The sequence below is a fragment of the Fistularia commersonii genome, chromosome 28 (genome assembly GCF_037954325.1).
Source record: "Fistularia commersonii isolate RoL2024-O1a breed Wild chromosome 28, RoL_Fcom_v1.0, whole genome shotgun sequence".
Lineage (NCBI taxonomy): Eukaryota > Metazoa > Chordata > Actinopteri > Syngnathiformes > Fistulariidae > Fistularia > Fistularia commersonii.
In genome coordinates, this window is record NC_141311.1 from 12,629,066 (window position 1) to 12,653,352 (window position 24,287).

Below are 24,287 nucleotides of genomic sequence, written 5' to 3' on the forward strand. Positions count from 1 at the left end.
AAACCTAAAAAAGATTGCAATATCCACAACTGCAAAAAGAAAATGGCAATGGATTTGTTTTAAGCTCATACTGAATAAACAAAAAAAGGAAAAAACAGAAGTCAAAGATAAAAATAAAAACAAAAACAACAGGCACAGGAGATGTGGAAAAATGTAAATTTCTGATGCATAATACTAATAATTGAGTTCACATTAAGTATTGTCTTCTTAAAGCCCTGTGCATGCTCAATGAAGGTACACATCCTTTCCTCTAAAATTGTGATCATTCTTGTTGAATCAGTTTTTGTTTGTTTTTTTCCGAATAGTGAACTGAGCCATGAACTAAGCCATATTGGCTTAAAATTTAGTTAAAGCAATATTAGTCTAATTAAAGACCCAAATCTGCAAAAGAAGAACAAGAATCAGCCAGATTAAGAACTTTGACAAACCAATAGGTTAAAAGTTCTAGCGTTATAAAAAACGTTACTTGTCCTTGAGGGGCAAGTTATCGTCATTGTTTCAATTATGAAATGAAAAAGCTTTGAACAGCCTTGAGCAACTGGTGACATTTTTCCTTGGCTGGATGATACGAAAAATGATATATCTTATTCAGAATAATTGACCGTTATGTCCATATAGATATATATCTTAAAGTACATTATCAAAAATCCCATTTTTGATACGTAATACAAATACAATGAGTCTGCCTTTGGCATGATTAGGAATATTGTTGTTTTTTATTTGAACCATTCCTTCACATAATGACCCATGCTGATCACATGGTCACTCTCACAGCATGTACCCTCCCTTTCCATCATCTTCCTGTCACCCCCCGCCACCCCCCTGCTGTTACCCATCCCCCTTTCCCTGTAAGCTGACACAGCGCATTTAAACATTAGCCGCTTTCTTCCTAATAGGATCTCAGGGGCTTAAATTGTCATCTGATAAAACTAAGAAGCTTGATAGCTATGCTGCAACCTCTTAACCAATTTGCACTCAATTAGGATAATGGGGAAACAAGCAAAGAGGGACAGGTTTAATATATTAATGTGATAAAATGATTATCAATTTCCCTTGCAAACAACTTGGGTGTTATTAAAAGTCTCTTTCAGGTCCCATATCAATATTATCCTTTAATGTAAAGGGTCAAACAACTACATGTGAGTAAATCCTAGCTGTCAAAAGGTGAATGGCATTTTCACATGAAGACACACATAGTTGAGTTTTCAAAGTCACCTGTTGCAAGTCCGCTGCAGAAATGACAAACGTCTGGCATCTAAAAGTATAATTCTCATGATATAGCCTAAAAATAGCTGTAACATTTATACTGAAATTAATGCCAGATCAGACACTTGAAAATTACATCGACATTAAATGCATGCTCTATTCTATTCCATTAAAGCTACCTCAAATGCTGTACCTGTCAGTGTCTTACTCATCTTTCTATATCTGGTGTGGCAGCCTCTCACACGCAGCCCTATCCATAATGTTAAGTGCAATGTTAATGTTTTCTGAATCTCAGTTTTCACTGTACAGAAAATCCAGAAGTGGTGTCTAATCTTTCTCCTGGTGTTCAAAAGGCTATGGAGTCTGCTTTCCTCGTAAACAACACTGACAACCAGAAAAGGTGTTCTGCCAAAGCTACTTAACCTACTGCCATCCTGTGCTGGCTGGGCACAGGCAGAGCTACACAGGGTTGACAGATGGCTTTGTTAGCACTTGTTACAACCTGTCAGCATTTAACATTTATCATATGCCCTCAAAACACACTGCTTGGTTTGCAATGGTTTTATTTTCATATATAATGTTAAAACCATTGTCAGTGACTAACAAAGACTACTATCAAGGTGAAGCATGAAAGACAGTGCTAAAGGATACATGTCATATACAAATATCAGACTCATAGTTGGAAATGTACATAGAAGGGGCAGAATGGGAAAAAATGTGTACTGGCACATTAATGGAAGTTTACAACTCTTACTTGGCCTATCCTTGCCGTCCTTGCAGCTGTTAAGACGGAATTTTTCCAAGCTGGGACTAATAATGTTATCTTGTATTTGATAGTTTATGAATGTTAGCCAGAGTTGATTATCAAAGTAGCAATCAACATTCGAAATTGGGATGAGGTCTCTTTTTACACAAAGAAAAACACTTTATAGGTTATAGAAAAAAAGAAAGATGAAGGTGAACATGCTGGCTACCCAAGCAGATATTGATTTGGACACTGACATTTTGAGCAGGATGCACCACTTCAGGTTACATGTCACATTAAAAGATACCGCTTGTCTTGACAGCCTCACTGTATGTGTTTAAGAAATGGAATACTATTGGAACTGTAAATTAGTACTACCAGTAACACGGATATTTGGTTCGTAGTCGGTATACACGGCGCAAATAACTTGTTTATTGTCATTAGCCGGGCAATTGAGTAGTATACATTTGATGAAATAGTTAAATCAAAATCAATTTCATTGATAATAAATATATTACAATATATCATATTATTATAAAGTCTGCTTTTAAGATCACCCAACATCAAGCAATGTCTTACAAAGTTTAAATTTATACCCTGCATGAAGCTATAGGAAACCCTAAAGACATATCTTTGGAACAGAACATTCCTGTTGTTGAGCAAGACACTGCACTCCTAACTGCTCCCCTGGCACTGGTGGATGGCAGCCTACTGCTCATGGTCCATGATGGGTTAAATACAGAGAATGAATTTCCCCACAAGGGATTTATACAAGATAAATTGTTATCATATAACATAAATCTACTGTATTTTAACTGCTATTCTCAATTCCTCAACTCAGTTTCCTCCAGGATCAATAAAATGTTTCTGATTCTGATTCTGCTTTGCCTTGGACAGACTGGGCTGAGTCACACACTATGCATCTGACTTACATCACTGGTTAATGACACTCATTATCATCTGCTAACTCGATTGACTGTCTAACAGTCTCAGCTCACTAAGGCAATTAATCCTCCTTACAACGCTCTTTCATGCTAAAAGATTGAGAATACAAAAATCTAATTTTATGATAGAAAATAATAGAATCCCTGAAATAATTTTATTGCAATTAACTTTAATTGACTATTAAAAATACAACAAAACTTATTTTGAAAAATATGACTTTTAATCTAACTGTTTTGTAATGTAAGACAAATATTCTGAAAAGATAGATGGATAAAGATCTGACAAGCAAGATGTTTGACTTTCTTTAATGACACCATATGGCTAAGACCTTTTTTCATTGAAAATCCATGTCACTGATACACCTTTACATGGAACTAATTATTCCAGTAACAAAGCCTGCTGTTCACAGGCAAAAGTAATAGGCTTTGCAGTCTCTGCTTTCCTGAAAACCAACCTGACACTATTGATTTATAGAAAAAGAATGGCTTTAAAATGGACAAAATAGCAAAGTTTTGGACCCTTGAAAAAACAAACCATACAAATGCTCAAGTTTTCTCTATTGAAATTTTAGCATGAGAAGAACCCTAAAAATAGCTTCAATTGGGAGGAGTGAGGTCGGAGGAAATCTCAAGGGAAGTCTTTAGGCTCATTAAGGATGGGATTGATCTCTGCAAAACCTACTGTAGCTGCAACAGCTTTGGTTTTGCCAGCTGGCAAAGGAGAAAACTTACAGGCTACAGGACGGCAAGCCCCTAATGCCCCCTAACTCAGGTCTAATGTAAAATCCTATTCTTGTTTGATATAGGTGAACATTTGTGTCGGGTCAGGAAGGCAATATATAAGGATTTGATATTGTACTACATTTGCTTTTGTGATTAAGTTATTTGTATGATTATTTCTTTTAACACGGCATGACTATTTTAAAGTAATGTCAATCCCTCATTATGCTCTTCCACTGACACATGCAAAGTCAGACTACTGTTATTGTTATCATAATAACTGAAGTTGCAGTCAGACTTGGTAAATTTTAAATTCAAAAATGGACAGGATGGACATAAGTGTGGTGGTAGGGAATCTCATAAACTGAAACTCATGGGTTTGAACCCTGTCCATACCTTTACCTTTCTTGGTTTCACATGTCCTCCTAGCCTGTTGAAAAGCGGTTGAGGAAGACACTAAACCCCTAACTACTCCCCTTGTGCTGTTCAGTTAGCTGCCCTGTGCTCATGGTTCATCCACCATGGCTTTAAACACAGTGGTCAAATTTTGCTGAGAGAGCACAACCTCTAAGTACTGACTGTGGAAATAGAAGTCTTTCTTATAAAACTGAAGATGATTTTGTTTTTTCTGTAAAAGAAAAAAAAAAAAGCAAAAATAGTTATCAGTTGAACAGTTTGGTTTTAATTTTACATTTTATTTCCAAGAACTGTAATTATTAGTACACAAGCACTCACTATATATAGGTTTATATGTTTATGTGGAGGGAGAGGGCAAGAGACACAGTGAACAAAAGAAAAAGAGAGGGACAAAAAGAAAGAGAAAAGAGAAAGAGACAGAGAGTGAGTGTGTTTTGTGCGCACCCACACCCCCACACACACACACACACACCCACACACACACACACACACCCACACACACACACAAACGTAGCCATTCGAGTTAGAAGTCCATCTCTGTGTCTCCTCCTATGCTCCGTCTTTAATGAAGGGATTAGAGGAAACTCTCAGTACGAGCCTTTATCTTTTAAACAATAGGTTTTTTGAAAGAAAGTTTTGTCAAGGCTTCATTAGCAATGGCCTCCCTCTGTGGTCTGAATGCAGGACACATTTGGAGCAATTACTTGACCAGAAAACAACTGTCAGTCATTCTTAAAGGGGAAGGATCCCAATTAATAAACCTCTTAATCCCTTTGGTTTTACTACAATTCCCCCACAAGCTTTGGTGTCCAGTGTGGTTAAGGAGAATTTTGTCAAGATAGAAAAACATTACATGCGCTTGATGCACAAAAGTCCATCAGTACGTTCTTTGCTCTCTTGTGTACAGGGGATTTCAAGGACTTAACAGGGACTAACAAGTGCCAGCTGAAGATATTGTGTCAGTTGGTTACTTAGGGACCACAGAGGCACCATGTGTACACTGTAGCCTGCAATAGGAATCTGAATGTGGGTAAGCTACTTTATATTTTTTACGGTGCATATTTTGAGTTTCAACAGACAATTGTGTGTCACTTTCATGTTGAAGATGGATATGCTGTTGATGTGCTGTTTAAAGTGTAGGATATTAACATATCTTTAGATTTGAATTCAATTAACTACATGCTACTTTAAATACAAAAAAATCATATTTGGAACATAATACGGTAAATTTTCTTGATACTGTTACGATATGCCCTTATTAATAACATTAGTGAGAACTACAGAATTTGTACAGACATAGCTTTTCTTGACGGTCAATTTAAGTCTTACAAAAAATCCTTATTTTAATGAAAAATTCCACTTAGGAAGAAAACCAAGGGGGCTTGCTGTCAACAATAGATTTATAACACTATAACAGATAATGCATAAAAGATAGGATGCTGATGAAAGTTATCGGGCATTCAACAATATCAGATAATTTTCAGTCTTAATTCCTTTAAAGCCAACAATGCGATTTTTTTCAGCTTTTACCAAAAATAGTAAAAAATAAAAAATTCAGTCCAAAGAGTACGACATCAACACCTCACATGACACTACTCCATTACCTGTGAAGCATAACGAAAGTTCTGCCTTGTCTAACCTGGTAGAGGTTGTTAGCTTTCTATTTTTTTGTTTGCTTTTTTTGAACAAGGAAGAGAGAAAGTATCTTCAGAGGCTCTGATGCATTTGTCAATGGATACCCTTGGAATCGTGGACGATAGTTGCCTAGACAACTATGACATGACAAAAGGTGCTTGCTCGAGCTCTGGAGGCAGGGTCCACAGTATTGATGTCATACTGGGATTCACTAAGGACCAGGACCCTTTACTCCATTCAGTTGGAGATGACGGAGCCCAAAAGGTCAACCAAGAAAATCAAGAGCATCATGAGAAGCAAGTCTCAGAAAATCATTATGGTCATCTTCCAGAGCTGGCAGACAACTCCCAACATTCCTCCTATAATGGTGAGTCATTCAAAAAAATAAGACGATATGATACTGTAGTAGGTCAAAGTAAGTTACCTTGGTGACCTCAAAAACTTGGTCACTGTTTTCCCAGGAGGACCAGTGCTTGTTCATAACGTACCTTACTTCTATATTACTATGTTGTTTGTTTAGGCAGCTTTGTAATGATATATAAACCGCAGATGAGCAGTGACAGAACTTACCACTTGGCACAAGTTTACCACAATCCTGTACCTCAAGATTGTGGATTGTGGACATGTATGCCACAAAACAAAACAGAAAAGATTACAAAAATATTTTTGAGCTCTTCCACAGTAAAACTACTTATTTTCATTGATGATAAATGTGCCATTATTGCCAAATTAATTGATTAGCTGACTGGTCCAAACATCAGTTAATTTCCAAAACCCAAGATGTCCATTACAGTGCTGGTACAGACTAGAAAAACAGAGTTTGATAAAATTCTATTCAGATTGGCCAATTACTAATTAAGTAGTAAAAGGGTGTCCGTGTTCTACATTTTAAATGCAGATCACTACAGTCTATATCGAAATAAATAGAAAATCGATGACACATCTTTCCGCATCCTATATAAAGAGAAAAAAGTAATTTTTAACTATTTCCATATATCATCCAGATATGTATTTCACAAAGTTTGGTCTAATTTTGTCAATACTGGAGCTCCTGAATGGAAAAACAGGCATATTTCCAGTTTCCTATGTTTTTCACATTGTCCACAGCAAGAAAAGCTTGTCTATTTGTTTTCCTTGGTAATTTTGGTATGTGTAGCAAATTTACAATCGGGTTTTGTAAATTCAAGCATGTGCCATTTAAAATTTGGATCCACTAATGAATCCTTCTTGATGTGGAAGGGTTAGAGGTCATTATACTTGGCTCTGGTTCCAACTCTTGTGGCCCAGTTACTTTAAATTTGCATTTATATTGGACTTTTGTAGTATACAGACTGCTAAAAGCGCCTTTAAAAAACTGTTAGCAGAGAGAGCCATTCAGTCTCCCAATTTTACCAGTACAATAAAAAATATTCCTACACCAATGTTGAATAGCCTTTAAGGGGTTATTAAAGAGTGACTGATTCACTGGTTCACCCCCACTATGCAGCATGGTTTTCTTATTTCAAAATATACACCAGTTTGAGCAGGTTTCAGTTTCAAACAGGATTCAATGTCAAACCCATAATATAATGTCTTTCCATTCAGATCTTATGAGCAATTGGGAATATCAATTGGGAGTAACCTGCTGTGTTCATCATGTGAAATAAAGCAAGTCTTATGTGACCATCTATTTTTCCATTGCTTATGTATGATCATCATCAAAAGTGCTGATTTCAACCCCCAGACAGAGCAATGCAATGCAATCACATTTTACTGATCTGCTATATTCTTATGTAAGGATTAGGAGTTAGAATTTAGCCATTAAATCTAAATTCAAATAATCAGGGCTTCACTAGTGTTAATATCTTTCAGGTCACTCTGTTGAGTGTAATTGTCTTTGTCGTTATCGTAAAGTCTTGATTTACAAGAAGAGGGCTCAAGTGAAGTCTCTCTGCTCAGGCACGTCCTCTGCGTCTGCTAAGCACTGCAGGGTGAAACAGGGTTAAATGGTCATCGTTAACTCACAACCTCTCACTATCATCTGTAGTTGATGTTAAAATGACTGAATTTTCTCTTACCAACTTCTGTTGACTACAAAGATGTTAGCCATGATTGTTCTGTTTTAATGTATTTTAATCACGTTTAATTTAGAATATACAAATGCTATTCTCAGTTTTGTATTCTAACATGTTGAATGAAGTGCACCTGACACACTTCGAGGATTTGGGCAAAGTAATACTGGCTGGGTCTCAGTGTTTTGAAGTTAACAGCTTTTAATCCTTCAGCAGTTGCAAGCTGATATTACAATCAATCAGCATGGCAGATATTGTTCTATATAAGATGACAGTTCAGTATCTTGAACATGACACACAAATATTTTGTATGCCACAGCCAGACTGCTCTCTTCCTATATGAGGGAAATTATGATATTTTGTGATAAGGATTTTGGAAAAACAGAACTGGAGTACACGCTATAACTAATTTTAAGCAACTTGTTAACTTGTTTTCTTTTCAACAAAAACTTCAGTCACAATAGGGACTTATTTTACAACAGTATTTAGAGTATGCAGTTTTGATAGTGCCTGGTTATGGAGGAAGGAAGCAGGAGCAAGAAGTTGAGTGCTGGCTGAAAAAGACTTTAAACAAAAGTGAGAGCAGCATCCTGTGCTGTCAGCACGTAAAATAGTCTCAATACATTGAATTTAGTGCCCCCCAAAACATACTCCTGTTGTTTAGAATTTTGAAAATACAGTTCAAGCACCTTTCATGTAATTTCAAGAGATTGGTTAAACCCAACACATATTGTTGCTCAGAAGGTACAATGATACTGATTCAGTGTAGCATTCCTAACTACATTTCTACAAAGAATGTTGTTTTTCTCAGTTCGGCTTCCACCTGATTACTATGGAATCAACAAAGATGATGCCACTGTTTTGAGTCCTTGGGTAGCACAATAGTAATTGAATGGCAACATTTTTATTTTTTTTCTTAAGATATAGTAAGAAAATATATATCACTAAAATGTTTTTGTACCCCCTGAAAAGTGAGTGAGACTAAATCCCAAGGAGCTCAAGGGAATAGCATCACTTTGACAATAGCACAGTTTAATTCCAGTTGTATTTTCGTAAAAGCTCTGTGCATAAACTGTAAAAGTGTTATTTAGATCTGTTTAAGTGACAATAAGAGAGCTCCACAAAAATTACTAAAGGAGGTCAAGCAGATGAGCCATCTCAGACAAAGCAGTTCTTCTCAAAGGCGAAGCATGGATGCATTCAGTGAATTATCGCTGGAACACATTTTCATTTCATGTTTAAAGTTTTGATGCTATTATTTAACTTTTTAATTTGGCTTTCAATTAAGCAATTTGAACCAATTTCTTTTGATGTTTCATGCACAAGAGAACCATCTAGCAATTTTGAAATCCTTTTTTTTGATATCGTAATTGGGACTCTTTGCACACTAACGATTCCAAGGCTTGGCATCATTACTCTAAACTAATGATCTGTTGACCATCAGGCTAAAACGATTTGGTATGATTAACGAGCTTTGGAACATCACACACATGGCTCACTTGCTCTACATCCATTTCTTGGAAGACACAATCCCGACTATGACTGTTTACTTGGCTTGTGCGGATGCCAACTAAAGTCCCTTGTTAGATTAGAGAGAGCAAGGACTTGCGGGTTTAACTAGTTGCATCTGTTACCATGGGATTAACGTAAGGGGAGAATTTAGTGAAAGATGTGATGTTGTTTGGGCTTGCCGAACCCCTGGTGATCGTGAACCTTGATTGTGAAGAGGGCAACAGTCACTAAGCTGTTTTATAAGATGGAAACGATTTTACAGACTTTGGCGGTAGATAAGCTGCACGCATCTTGGATAAAAGTTACTTACGTATCTTACAGCCACAAAAGGGTCAAGGACTTGCTCACATTTTACTCGTAAGATAAAACCGTTGTTGTCAAGATAGAAGAAATAGAAAGGTGGACCTGTTTTAGTGACTTATGGATTTATTAAATCTATCTATAAATCAGAGCAACTTGGTATAAATTCTTGGATTTAATAAAATGACATTAAGACATTGAAACAATGTGAATTCTTAAATTTTCGTAAGTTTCCTTTTTTTCATAGATGAAGCTATTTGAGAAAGTTTTATAACTTCTCAACATTGTCACTTAAAATGAGCTATAATTCGACAGAGCATTTTCCAAATTAGTGGACATTTTCAGACAAGTAGTAATTCAACTTGCAGCTATGACTGATTTATCTCAGTAAATAAAATCAAATTACATTAAAAAAAAGCAATAGAAAAGAATAAAAATTTAACAAGTTCCATGTTTGATTGTCCATGACCAATATATCACTTGGACAATTTTATGGCCATGTATTAGTCAATCAGTTATATATTGGTCTTGTTACGGGTAAATATTTTTTCCTCTCCTCAAAATGTAAACATCCGCACGACATGATCTTCCAGCACTGGTTTTGAAAATCTTTGTCAGTATTAAGCATACTGCATGATTTCAAAATCAACACTTTACGAATATGTAATGTCAGACATTCTTGCTATATTGGATTTACATTCAGCTGTCCTGGCTGTTGCTATTTGGTGTTTTTGTATGTGGAAATTAGATCAAGTATGTCACCTCTTAATGATGGCCCCAAAATCAGTCATCTATCAATACCAGATCTTTTTTAGTATATCCTCCATTGTGTCAGTTAAACAGCTATCTTGCTGTGTATAATGTCTTGATCATTTTAGAATCCAACCTCTTCTCAACTGAAAAGTGTGATGGAGAAATGAGCAACATATCCAAGGATCAAGAAGATGCTGAGGAGTCTCCGAAGATGTTAAAGGAGGAGGAGCATGCCAAGAAGAAACACAGAAGAAACCGGACCACGTTCACCACCTATCAGCTCCATGAACTGGAGCGCGCATTTGAGAAATCCCACTATCCAGACGTCTACAGTCGTGAAGAGCTGGCAATGAAGGTCAACTTGCCTGAGGTTCGGGTTCAGGTCAGCCACATTTTCTCATTTGGTAATTTGTTTTGATTTGCACATACCGCTAAAGTATAAGTTTCCATACATTTAAGTTTTGCCCTCCAAAAGGTGTATCATATATAGTATTTATGTCAAGGATGAAATGGAGAATTGAACTGATGACATGAAAATCATTTGGTATGACAGTTTTCATCTGTCATCATTTTATAATGTTAACAAGGATGTGGTTTCATACTTAGATCTGAATTCATTGTTGTCATTATTCATTTGATTTGTTGTCCACTTTTACATTATTCAAAATATAAATGACAGTTAAGATAAATGTGTGTGAGGAAGTTTACTGAGAGAGGACAAAGAAGTGGAGCAAATTGCATGATTTTAAAACGTAAAGCATTCCCTCTTACCACTAAAACGCCTGTGTTTCCGGCAGTAGGAAACAGTCCAATTCTTGCCATTTTGAAGCAATCAAAATCAGCAGCAGTTTCATTTGAACATTCGAATGCGAATTCAGTGCTAAAATTGTATGATTTCAGCATTATAGGTAAGATTTTAGGCAATTAAGCGAGTACTTCTATGTTTGCCAAGATTTTCTTAAAGTGTTGTTCTCAGATTATTGTCATTTAATCTTGACTTTGGCTTTTAGTGCCTCCCATCTGATCTTAGCTCATTTATGGTCAGGTCTGGTTCCAGAACCGACGAGCCAAATGGAGAAGACAAGAGAAAATGGACACAAGTACCATGAAGCTGCATGATTCGCCAATGCTTTCTTTCAACCGTCCCCCAATCCCACCCAGTGTTGGTTCAGTGGCCAGCCCAATGCCCCTGGATCCATGGCTAACATCACCCATTTCTAGTGCCACACCCATGCACACCATCCCAGGGTTCATGGGCTCACCTCAAGGTTTGCAGCCAGCCTATCCAGGTCATAGCTTCCTCAACACCCCACCTGGCTTAGTCCAAGGAATGCAGCCCATGGGCCCTCCTCCCTACCAGTGCCCACCCAGCTTCAATGATAAGTACCCTCTGGAGGATGACAGGAGTTCCAGCATTGCTACACTCAGGATGAAGGCCAAAGAGCACATTCAATCAATGGACAAAACCTGGCAACACATGTGATTGATAAGACACTTTGACCAGCTTTGGTAAATGTTTACAGACTGTTTTTTTCACTGTTCATTCACAGACTGCATGATGGTGTGAGATTTTGCTGCTCAGTATAAAATATAACATTGTCAAAAGAAATACTCCCAATGCTGCCCTTTGATATTTCTGTTTATAGTTTATGTGTCCATTTTTTGTTACGGATCATATTTTGTGCATGTGTGCATTATTTGGAGAGTCAAATGCAAATCAGTGGGTTGCTATTTCTACTTTATTTGCACTTCTCAAATGCGTATTTTAAAACATTTTCTCAAGCTTACATTTGAGTTTAATTTTGATTTCCATGTCCATGTTTGTTTCTTAAATGATTAAAATGGCCTTTTGGAGATATTTGAAACTTGATAAGGGATACTACAGGAAGTAAAAGAACATAATCTGGCTTGGAGGCTAATTTAAACATACAATCATACCTCTTAGCACCTATTTACTGCTTTTAAAGCGATTAACCACAGTTTCTCAGCCACAGACAGAATGCCCTCAGATGCTCCTGAAACCTCTTTTTTGAGATCTGATTAACTTTGCAAGTGTAACAGACTGATATTCTACTTGAGTGCATTGTTGAAAGATCCATTCTTGAGGATGGATTCTACTCATCTGATTTGTTGACAAAATAGTCACATAGGTCAGGTAGCGAATAGGTAAAGGTTAAGAACAAGAATTAAAGAGTACATCTATTCCCTATGTAACTGGCATAGTATGATGCTGTACCTTTAAATGACAATGACAATGTTGCAATACCATTGCTCAGACATTAGTTATGATAATATACATGTTTATGCATTTTTTTTAATATTTTTTTATTTGTGTGTATGTGTGTGTGTGTGTGTGTGTGTGTGTGTGTGTGTGTGTGTGTGTGTGTGTGTGTGTGTGTGTGTATAGCAACATTTCAAAGCAGACCTGGCCAAGTAAATTTTATTTTGTGTCTCTAAACAGAAAAATGAATTTCAAGGATTGCAATTTACATAACAACAATTTTTTTAATTTGTGGGGGAAAAAAAGTTTCATTTATTAATTTTGTGCATTTTTTTGCGTAAGTCGTCTAAATGTGACATTAAACACCCAGACCACCTTGAAGTACATTTACCAGGTACTGATAATCCACAAGTTGCATCAAAACAAAATTTTAAGTGTATTATCAAAAGCGCAATAAAACCTCATGTGCGTAGTATTACCTTTAGAAATGGTAACATCAACTCTGTCCGTTTTATAGATTTTGTTGTGTATTTAGTAATGATCCCTTTGGACAAGAGTGGTCTATGAAGCCAAAGAAAGAAATAGCACATTTCTCAAGAGAAAACTCTACTTTCAAGTGCAAGATACTTTGATATTTCTAAAATATTTTTTCATCCATTTTCAGCATTACTATATACTCATTCCTAGATATATCAGGTTAATAATGTGACTGTTTATTTTCCATGTAGAAAAGATTAAATAAAGTTACAGTAGCACGGCTGTTGAAGCAATCCTAACTATGAATCTTGTTTTTCTTCCCACACTCGTGTCACCGACTTAGTGCTGATAATGAGTGCTAGTGTACAATAGGCCATGTAAACTGTGACGGAGCAGCCGGCTTGATGGAAGCCTGTTGTGTTCATCCAGGCTGGTGGATATTTGCCAGCCCGTTAGGCAGATGAAACTCCACTCAATCAGGCCCGACCAGGGGCGTCAGGATGCCCTGCCTACTAGGATACAAAGGCCACAAGGGCTGAAGCTCACATTACCTTCCAGTAGTCTGTGTGACTTAGTTGCCCTATTTTTCTTTGAGTGACCTTTGCATTTATGTGTAATATTATTGTAGTAACATCTTAGCCTTCTGCAAGAATGTTTTAATGTGACCTATATATGAAATATTCTTGTCTATTTTTAACTGATAATTAACCATCACTTAAGTCTGTCACAACCCACACCTATAATGAAACATTAAAATTTTGAAAAGTTTGACAGAGGTGATGATTAAATGTGACCTGTGGTATTTAGAGATTTTAAGTATACCATCTTGGGAACAACTGTGCTAAGAGGAGAAAATAATATCTGTGACAGTTAAATATTGGGCGTAGGGGAGTGGAAAGGACTACATACTGTGTCTTTTAGTCTTCATGCACAGTTGCAAAAAGAAATAAAATTGTCTACAAGGCAGCTACAAAAGGGCTTTAACCATATTACTACACAAGACTTGATGTTAGAAGGATGAGGAGGTGACTTGTAAGCAAAGTGGTTAACAAAGAAAAGATATAAACATAATTAAATCATGGTGCACTTAATTCAGCTTTTATATAAATTCTGACAGTTTAAATTTCAATTCTTGTCAACAAAAATATCTTTGATCCATTTTATAATGCAATACCTCATGTGTGTAATTTGTATCGTGTTCATCGCTGATAATGACACCCAATAATCTTTATTTGTCGTTGCCCAAAATCCAAATAATTTGCTCACAGAATGACTAGGTTCATAACAGATATGAAAAAGTAATTGTGACTCTTTCTACATCTTTTTTTTTATATATATTTGATGGTGTACAAAGCATTAAGGACAGATTACGAAAATAAACACAAAGACAGTATGACATATATAGTACCCCTCTCTACATATGAGGTACTTAAAAGCTTTTAGCTTTTAGACATGTTTACTTTTGGACATCCTAAACTTTGGTGCAGCCAAATAGGCAGCAATAGGCAGGACTGTAAGTGTTTCTACAGAAGGAATAATAATAATTTTGAACAATAGATCAGGTACTTAAGTTGCAGTCACATGAATATTGAAACAGTACATCATAATTGCATGCTTAAGCCAGATAATGTCTACAATACAAGATAAAAATATTATGTGCCAAAGTACAGAGTACAGGTAACAGAGATAACAATTACATACTACACCTTTGCCAGAAAACCTTACTGATGAAAAACGTAGCGTTTGATGGGGAGGCACTCAAAAATAGCAATTAATTACACACATCATTATGTTATATGCTTGGCCAAGCATGACTCTAGTTGGGGCCAGGGCTCTAGTTAACAGACTGACTAGTGAGACACGGTCCATGGTGGAAATAATAAAGGAAAGGAGCGGAATTAATTGGGTTTGATTAAGAACACTTTTCAAAGGGACACCATTTTTCCCTCTTGACATAATTGGGGATCACTCAGAGGGTGGGAGGATTTGATGGCTGGCGCCAGTTGCTCGTCCTAAAAACAGCATAACCCCCAACCTTGACTTGAGCATAACTCCACCTACTGCATAAATTTTAGAAATACTGAGGAGTGGGAAAGATGGTGTGAAACATAGTTGTGTGAGGGGTGGGGTGGGGGACAAGTAAAATTCATGTTTGCTTTGCGTTGTAAAAGCAAAATAAACAATAGAAAAATACTGCATAAATGTGAGCATCTTCAAATGAACATTAAATGGACCCCACCTACATACAATAAAATAGTTACAGTTTTCTTATTTTGCTTTTGGCTGCTTTCATTACAGTGGTCACAGGGGTCATTACAGTGAATCATGTGCTTCTATTTAACACTACTCTCTGTATCCTCTTCTCTTATACCAACTAACTTTGTGTCCTCCTTCCTTACATCCATAGAGCTCCTCCTTGGACTAATATATATATATATGCTATATATATACTATACTATACTAGTATAGTATATACTATATACTATATATATACACACACATATATATGTATATGTATGTATATATGTATATATATATACACTAATATACAAATATATATATATATATATATACTAATATACAAATATATATATATATATATACATATTCACTATCCACTCTGTGCATATCCGAACCATCTCAGACTTCTCTGACTTTATCTCCAAAACACCTGACATGAGATGTTTCTCATGGATCCTATTCATCCACATCACTCCCAAAGAGAGCCTAATCTGAAGAAACGCATTCAAGCAGGTTTGGAACGGGTGAAGAAAAGTGCTTATTTGCTGTGGCAACCACTGAGGAGGGTGGCCGAAAGGGAAAGAAGATGTTTATATTTATATTTATATTTATATTTATATTTATATTTATATTTATATTTATATTTATATTTATATTTATATTTATATTTATATTTATATTTATATTTATATTTATATTTATATTTATCCACCCAGCAGTGATGCGCCGACCTCCCTCTCCTTCGCCACCTGCTCCAGCTTCTCTGGGGGGACCCCATGGCATTCCCAGGCCAGCCTGTAGACATAGTCTCTCCAGTCCTTGGTCTTCTCTGTGGTCTCCTTGCAGATGGACATGTCCGGAATACCTCCCCCGGGACGGATCCAGGACGCATCCTGACCAAATGCCCGAGCCACCTCATCTGACTCCTCTATGAGGAGGAGCAGCGGCTCTGCTCCGAGCTCCTCCCGGATGGCTGAACTCCTCACCCTGAGGGAGACCACAGCCACCCTGCAGAGGAAACTCATTTCAGCCGCCTGTATCCATGATGTCGTTCTTTCGGCCACTACCCACAGAGATTGACCGACAAATTCAGAGCTTTGCCTTTTGGCTTAGCTTCCTCTTCACCATGACAGACTGGTATAGAGTCCACATCGCTGCAAACGCCACTCCGACCTGCCTGTTGATCTCCCGCTCCATCCTTCTCTCACCCGTGAACAAGACCCAAAGGTACTTGAACTCCTCCACTTCCCCGACCCAGAGTGGGCATTCCACCTCTTTCAAGTTGAGCACCACGGTCTCGGATTTGGAGGTGCTGATCTTCATCCCAGCTGCTTTACACTCAGCTGTGAACTGTTCCAGTGAGAGCTGGAGATCATGGCATGATAAAGCCAAGAGAACCACATCATCTGCAAAAAGCAGAGACTTGATCCTGCAGCCACCAAACCGGATTTCCTTGATCCTCTGGCTGTGCCTAGAAATAATGTCCATAAAAGTTATGAACAGAATCGGTAACAAAGGTTAACCTGGTGGAGTCCAACATTCACCGGAGTTCAACATTCACCTCTGCTCCGGCCACTGCCCAGCTCTCACTGCACCTGACCCCTTTGGCCCTTCTTGTGGGTGTTGAGCCCAGGGGAAGAGGGACCAATCGGCACAGCCCGAAGGATTGACCATGGATGAAAGCCCAGCCACCGGGTCCTTGCCATTGAGCCCTGCCCCCGGGCCTGGCTTCAGGGCTGGGCCTCAGTGACCCGCGCCTGGGCAAGGGAAAACTGGACCCAAAGTTTTTCTTCTCCATGAGGGTCTTCTAAGTTTTTTAAAAATTATTTATATTTATATTTATATTTATATTTATATTTATATTTATATTTATATTTATATTTATATTTATATTTATATTTATATTTATATTTATATTTATTGTAGCCTCAAGGGGGCACAGGTCAGTCTCCCTCTCCCTAAGAATCTCATAGCAGATAGGTTGAGGCAGATAGGTCAACAACGACCGCCAATGGTGCCAATAACCTACAGGTTATCGGTGGTAATTGGGCCATTGTGGGTGGAAGAAGGAGAGGAGGAAGGCATGTTCAAAAGAAGTGAGAGAAGAGAAAGAGTCTGGGACTGAGAATAGGGACTTGGAATATTGAGATAATGACAGGAAAAGGTAGAGAGTTGGTTGACATGATGCAGAAAAGAAGACCAGGTGGAGAGGGTAGTAAGGCTAGAAGCTTAAGAGCAGGTCTTAAGTTGTTGTATCATGGTACTGACATGAAGAGAAATGGAGTAAGTGTTATCTTGAAGAAGGAATTAGTGAGCAATGTTCTGGAGGTGAAAAGAATGTCAGATAGGCTTATGCGTCTATGACTTATGAAATGGCTATGCCCCACAGGTGGGATGTGAGTCAGAAGAGAAGACGAAGTTCATGAATGAGTTAGATGAAGTGATGCAGAATATACCCAGAGATGGGAGAGTTGTAATTGGTGAAGTTTCAATGGAAATGTTGGTGCAGGCAATAGAGGTGATGAAAAGGTTATGGGCATATTTGGTAGTCAGGATAGGAACGCAGAGGGACAGATGTTGGTAGACCTTGCAAAAAGGTTGCATGCAAAAAGGGTGTCCAAAGATCTGGCATTTTTAGTTGATCTTACTGATCATCTCAACACACTGAATAAGAGTCTGCAAGGAAAGAGCAACTTGTTACACAGCTGTATGCGCATGTTAAAGCATTCTGTGTGCAGCTCCGTCTCTTTGAAACGCAACTGCGCAACTTCAATCTTGCACAATTCCCCATGCTGTGTGAAATCAAATCTGCTTTTCCAACGGCCAACCTTTCTGCTAAAAAGCAGAAATACTGCATGTGTCTGTGATCACATCTCTTAAGACAGAATTCAGTCGATGATTCAAGGATTTTTCTAAAATTGAGAAGGCAATCCACCTGTTTTCGACTTCATTCTTGATAAATTGCAGAGGAAGCGGAAGAGAGTCTGCAGCCCTCTGAAGAATCAACATCAGCATCTCTCCCTCCCTGACTTTTACCGGAGCTTGGAAAAGGCCAAGTTACCACTGATGAGACGCCAAGCAAAACATATGAGTCTGTTCGGCTCAACATACAACTGCGAGCAAACATTTTCTCTGTTAACTCTGAACAAAAGCAGACTGAGAACAAAAATGACCGACAGCCATCTCGGTGATGACCTTTACATCTCTACCACCAAGTTCACTCCCAACCTGCCAGCCATCCTTTAGTCTAAAGCGCAGTGTCACTGCACTCATTGAGTGTAATGCTGTTCCCGTTATAGGTGAGTTAAAAAATGTATAAGCCTACACAGCATTCATGTGTCATAATTCCTAATAAATTCAGTTGACTAATGTTGATTACATTTTTTTCCACAAACGTTCGTTGATGTGTTAACAAGTTCAACTACTCGTTTGCATCACAAGCTTGAAATTTACCCATCTCCCCTTCTCCCTTCTTTTATCCACTTCACACAGAGCTGTGACGGGGGATCAACATCCTAAAAAGCAGACCCGGCCCAACATTTTTTTGACTACTAGTGAACAATATAATTTGTATTGAGGTGCAGACTTCTCCACAAAATAGACTCCAACTTGCTTTATTTTCGACTGATTTTCCATTGGTTTATAAATATTAATTTATATGATAGACATGGTCCTTTTTACTTGGGCAGTCAAATCTCTTCACACTGTATTACTATGTTGTACATTTTTTGTGTTCTGTTTTGAATATTGAAGAGATTCATGTTGCTGTGAGCTATTTCATGTCTCTCAGTCTGCTGGTTTCAGTGTTATTTCACTGCAGATTACATTGACCCTTTTGATAACAAAATAAATGAAAATCCATTGATAGAAAGCATTGATGTATGCTGTAATTTCTACTTTAACCATGTTCAATTAAAAAGCATAGTTAACTAACATTTTATTGATTTTGCTAATTTTAATACAATAGAAGTGAAGTTATATACCTGACCACGAATGAATGGCCCAGTCCCTTTTAGATTTTTCTGTATGTGGCCCTCAGTGAAAAAAGTTTGGACTCCCTTGGGCTATAGGGAGTGGAGATCAAGAAGTTGGAGGATTTCAGGTACTTGGGGTCCACACTCCAGAGCAACGGCAAGTGTGGAAAAGAGGTAAAGAGATGGGTTCAAGCAGGTTGGAATGGGTGGAGAAAAGCGTCAGGGGTACAATGTGATAGAAGACTATCAGCCAGAATGAAAGGAAGGTGTACAAGGCAGTGGTGAGACCAGCGATGCTGTATGGCCTAGAAACAGTTACAATGATGAAAAGACAGGAGGCAGAGCTAGAGGTTGCTGATATGAAGATGTTGAGGTTCTCTTTTTAAGTGACCAGGATGGAGAGGATCAGGAATGAGTCTATCAGAGGAACAGCACATGTTAGATGTTTTGGAGAGAAGGTCAGAGAAGCCAGACTGAGATGGTTCAGTTGCGTACAGAGGTGAGATAGTAAACGGATGCTGTAATTGGTAGACGGATGCTGTCATTGGAGTCGCCAGGCAGGAGGTCTAGAGGAAGACCAAAGAGAATATTTATGGATGTAGTGAGAGAGGATATGACGGTAGTTGGTGTGAGAGAGGAGGATATTGTAGTGAGTCACGAATGTTGGGGTTTATGTTGATACCTGTTTTCTGTGTGATTTTTTGGTTGCTAAGAATTATGTGGGTGTGGTTTGGGGTGCAATGAATTCAGAGTTTCTTTTTTACCTGGACTTGAGCGGGACCAGTTAGTTGTATTGCAGGCTTTTGTGGCGTAGCTGTGGCCAACAACAGCTATAGCTCATTAAACAGACGTTTTACCATCACCCGGGTGTTTCCCTGACTAAAACGCTACAGTACAGGGAACAGGCTTTGATGGAGAAGGTTGATTTGCTGTGGCAACCCCTGAAGGGAACAGCTGAAAGAAAAAGAAGAAGAAACAGTAAAAGTATTATCAGTATTAAATATAATACACGAGCACAGATATCTTCTATTCATACAAAAATGGTTGGGGTTTGCGAGAAAAGTCTGGAAGAGTAATAGGAGTGGGTGAAGGGGAGGAGATGGAGGAGCGGGACGAGGGAAGCAATGTCACAATCATTGATATTGTCTTGAAGCATCGCTCCCTCTACTGGATTGTTAGGGTGATATTGAAGACGCGCGTAGAAAAAAATAAAAAAAATAAAAAAAATAAAACTAGCCGCTGATTCAGGATCAGGCGTGGAAGGCCAGCCATGTTTCGTGGTCTTCTGTTATTGGTCCAGACGCACCAGCTTGCTGTCCAATGGCACGTAGACATCTGTTCGCTGAAGCGCCTCTAAAACTATTGCACTGTCTTTTTCCCCCACTCAAATTTGCACATTGCTGAAAGGCAGTCGGCATCACAAGGCAATCATGGCGAAAATTCAAGTTTTGGGTGTATTTGGGATGCTTTTAGCAGTATATTGTGTTCATGCAAAGATCTATTTTCGGGAGGAATTTTTGGACGGTGGTAAGTTTGCCTGGAATAGTTAGGCTAGTTTGGTTGAATTTTACGTGTTAGCATAATGTTATCAGCTTGCTATAATTATTAAAAGGTAGTTGTTGCTAAATTCCAACCAGATAACACGGTCTCTGTGGAAAACTCGTTTTAATTTTGGTCAATTTCGTCAAACAGAAACCTTATTGATTCCAAATATACCTAGCTAACATTAGCAAGGCCTCGAAAGCTAGCAGTTTGTGTCTACTGTGGAGATGATCTTACCTTGGGAGTTCTTTTCTTAAGGCAAGGTTACTCGAGATTGAAATGTGTTTTCAAAATGTAAAACTTTTTGTGCTCAAAATAGCCTTTAAGAATTGATAGATGGTTGGGTGATATCATGGTAATGTACATATTTGTGATTATGGGATTTGGTGCCCTAAAGTGTTGTTTCGTTGAGATGTGCTGGTTATGTGTACAGATGAATGGAGAAGTCGTTGGGTGGACTCAAAACACAAGTCTGATTATGGAGAGTGGAAGTTAACGGCTGGCAACTTCTATGGGGATTCAGAGAAAGATAAAGGTAATTATTACCATCAAATGTGACAGCCTCTTTTTCATTACATTTGGTGTTAAAGCAAGACTAAGATGTATTTAAAACAAAATAACTACCGAATATGGTTGGCAAAAAATTCCACAACATTACACCATGGTGCACAATACAGATTATTTTTGGTACCGTTTCTGTGTTGTTTTCCAATCCACACATGTGTGTGTTTATGTTTTTCAGTCTAAAGCTACATTTCTTTTTCAGGCTTGCAGACAAGCCAGGATGCTCGTTTCTATGCTTCCTCTGCCCGTTTTGAACCTTTTGGTAATGAGGGCAAGCCCTTGGTTGTCCAGTTTACTGTCAAGCATGAGCAAAAAATTGACTGTGGAGGTGGTTATGTGAAGATATTCCCTGCAGACCTGGATCAGGCTCAAATGCATGGAGAATCTTCTTACTATATAATGTTTGGTAAGTGATCATTTTAAATTCTAATTCAATGTGTAGAATGCAGTCTTTGCCACTCAGCAACTATGATCATTGATTCCAAACAGGCCCTGACATTTGTGGATATAGTACCAAAAAAGTTCACGTCATTTTCAATTACAAAGGCAAGAATCATCTCATCAAGAAGGAGATCAAGTGCAAAGTAATTTTCTCATTTTTAAAGTATAAAATCGGTGTGGTGTTTAAAATAAGAATAAATAAGAAAATTGCCCCTGTTTTCTAGGATGATGAACTGACCCACCTGTACACACTGATACTGAATCCAGATCAGACCTATGAGGTGAAGATTGATAATGAGAAAGTAGAGTCTGGGAGTCTTGAGGATGACTGGGACTTCCTGCCCCCTAAGAAAATTAAGGACCCTGAAGCTAAGAAGCCAGAGGACTGGGATGACCGTGCAAAGATTGATGATCCTGATGACACAAAACCTGAGGTCAGTTTGTTTGTTTTTAGGATTTTTGTTAATAAATCTTACCCTGCATAATATAGCCATGCTCTGCTGTGTATTTTATCTTAGAAAGGACAGTCACGAGTGATTGTATACTGATTTTTGGTTTACTATCAAATCACCTTTCATTGGTAATTTTCAAGTCTGTAGTTGCCTATGGCAGCTAATACAAGACTTTTTCACAATCATGTCCTTGTTACAGCAACACTGTTTTGTTTAATCTAAGTCTTGGTATTTGAATCTTGTTAAGGATTGGGACAAACCAGAAAATATTCCAGATCCTGATGCCAAAAAACCTGATGACTGGGATGAAGATATGGATGGAGAGTGGGAGCCTGCTATGATCCCTAACCCAGACTATAAGGTTTTATTCCAGCCACAGCTTTTTGTTTTGGATGATGTGCTTGTACCACATTGATTTCCCAGACTTTGAAGCTTAAAATGTGCTCTTAATTTCAGGGAGAGTGGAAACCCAAGCAGATAGACAATCCTAACTACAAAGGACAATGGGTCCATCCTGAAATTGATAATCATGAATACAGTCCAGATTCCAGCATCTACAAGTTTGACAACATTGGTGTCGTAGGTCTTGATCTTTGGCAGGTGTGACACAGAGATCTCTTTCAGAATAAGTATCTTGCTATAGAGATCCCAAAGCTAATACTTGTTTATGTCAATTATCTCAGGTGAAATCTGGGACCATCTTTGACAACTTCCTGATTGGAGATGATGTAAAGGAAGCAGAAGATATTGCAAATGAGACTTGGGGAGTTACAAAGGTGTGTGTGGGTGCCCCTGCTGCCTTTTTGGGCAAACCATATTTCTAACACAAAGAAATTGTCAAATGCAAGATACATTAGTGTGAAAGACATGTCTATTTATCATATGGACATCTCCACAGGAACCAGAGAGAAAAATGAAACAAGAACAGGATGACCTGAAACGAAAGGAGGAAGAAGAGAAGAACAAAGAACAAGACACTGATGCAGATGATGACGACATGGAGGAGCAGGGGGAGGAAGATGATGATGATGATGATGATGACGATGATGAAGAAACCAAGGAAGATGTGGAGGAAGGACTTTTAGAAACTGATGAGGAAGAAGCAAAGCTTAAAGATGAGCTTTGAGGAGGTCAGGTCACATGTTTTGTGCCCTTCCAGGATAAACTGTCCTGTATATTTCAGGGGTATTGTGGCTGCTGTGCATCCTTTCCCTGAAATGTGGACACAACCCAGCTTGGGCGACAAATGTAGTAGAGGGATTGGGTTTCATTTTTTTGTTCACAATGCTACCCTGTTGTCACTGAACTGCTGGATAGGTCCTAGGAATTTTCACCCGCTACCATTCCTGTGATTCATCATGTGCTCCACCACCTTTTTGGGGATTGCAATAGCGCTGGTATCTATTTTGAACTTTCATAACAGATAATTTGGGGTAAGATTAGCTTGACAGATCATCTTAAGTTGTGGTAAATTTTTGATAGAAAATGCAGACTTTACGGAGCAAAACAACGAATTCGCACAAATGAAAGCAAATTAAATATAAAACACCCCCTTGAACAAGACAGACACAAAATGCTCTTTTGTGCCTGTACTCTGATCTTAACCACTTTCCCTTTGACCTTACATGATAAAGGTTAAATACATCTTTATGCACAATGCTTTTTTAATACAGAAATATTAGATCTTGATAGTTTGCCAAAGTTCTCATATCTTGAAAATCTGGAGAAACAAGCACAGATGTTACTGATGCCATCACTCAAAATTACACGCATTATTATTTGGACAGGATGTTGTTGATACCAAAGTTTTTATTAAAAATATTATAACCATTTTGGTGTGGTCATTTATATAGAATTTGAAAGACAAATGTAGCTGGAATCAAATTTTGAAGTTTTTTTTTTGACAGTTTTTCTGAAATGGAAAAACCCCTGAACTTGTGAAATTACACACAGAATTTGTAAAAAGACTAATGCTGTGAACAGCCTTGTTTATTTCTGAAAAGGATGTAGAACTTTGGAGGGAATATGTTTGACAACAAAGGATAAAACCTTTGTAACCTCATCTATACCATTCTAAAACTGCAGAGTCATC

General features: G+C 38.0%; 2 protein-coding genes across 5 annotated transcripts; both read left to right on the plus strand.

The window, feature by feature from the left end:
- Positions 1 to 4,820: 4,820 nt before the first annotated feature.
- rx2 (retinal homeobox gene 2) lies at positions 4,821 to 12,670 on the plus strand. 4 transcript variants are annotated; one of them, XM_086176268.1, is made up of 5 exons: positions 4,821 to 5,062; positions 5,723 to 5,821; positions 5,909 to 6,034; positions 10,409 to 10,665; positions 11,329 to 12,670. In XM_086176268.1, the coding sequence occupies exons 2-5, from the start codon at positions 5,752 to 5,754 to the stop codon at positions 11,764 to 11,766; spliced, it is 891 nt and encodes a 296-aa protein (XP_086032394.1). In that variant the 5' UTR covers positions 4,821 to 5,062; positions 5,723 to 5,751; the 3' UTR covers positions 11,767 to 12,670. The 4 variants fall into 4 exon arrangements, with proteins under 4 accessions (XP_086032394.1, XP_086032391.1, XP_086032393.1 ...); XM_086176265.1 differs by having other exon boundaries at positions 5,723 to 6,034; XM_086176267.1 differs by having other exon boundaries at positions 5,727 to 6,034.
- A 7,894-nt stretch (positions 12,671 to 20,564) lies between these two features.
- On the plus strand, positions 20,565 to 24,040 carry calr3b (calreticulin 3b). Its single transcript, XM_086176240.1, has 9 exons — positions 20,565 to 20,723; positions 21,172 to 21,273; positions 21,505 to 21,708; positions 21,792 to 21,886; positions 21,968 to 22,177; positions 22,443 to 22,556; positions 22,652 to 22,795; positions 22,879 to 22,971; positions 23,094 to 24,040. The coding sequence occupies exons 1-9, from the start codon at positions 20,627 to 20,629 to the stop codon at positions 23,319 to 23,321; spliced, it is 1,287 nt and encodes a 428-aa protein (XP_086032366.1). The 5' UTR covers positions 20,565 to 20,626; the 3' UTR covers positions 23,322 to 24,040.
- Positions 24,041 to 24,287: the final 247 nt, after the last annotated feature.

Bases quoted from the DNA above. Each gene is read 5' to 3' on its own strand.
- rx2 (XM_086176265.1), top strand. From the start codon at position 5,752: ATGCATTTGTCAATGGATACCCTTGGAATCGTGGACGATAGTTGCCTA. The intron at 6,035-10,408 runs GTGAGTCATTCA...TGATCATTTTAG, and splicing joins CCAACATTCCTCCTATAATG to AATCCAACCTCTTCTCAACT. The intron at 10,666-11,328 runs GTCAGCCACATT...ATTTATGGTCAG, and splicing joins TGCCTGAGGTTCGGGTTCAG to GTCTGGTTCCAGAACCGACG.
- calr3b (XM_086176240.1), top strand. From the start codon at position 20,627: ATGGCGAAAATTCAAGTTTTGGGTGTATTTGGGATGCTTTTAGCAGTA. The intron at 20,724-21,171 runs GTAAGTTTGCCT...TTATGTGTACAG, and splicing joins GGAGGAATTTTTGGACGGTG to ATGAATGGAGAAGTCGTTGG. The intron at 22,557-22,651 runs GTTTTATTCCAG...TCTTAATTTCAG, and splicing joins TCCCTAACCCAGACTATAAG to GGAGAGTGGAAACCCAAGCA.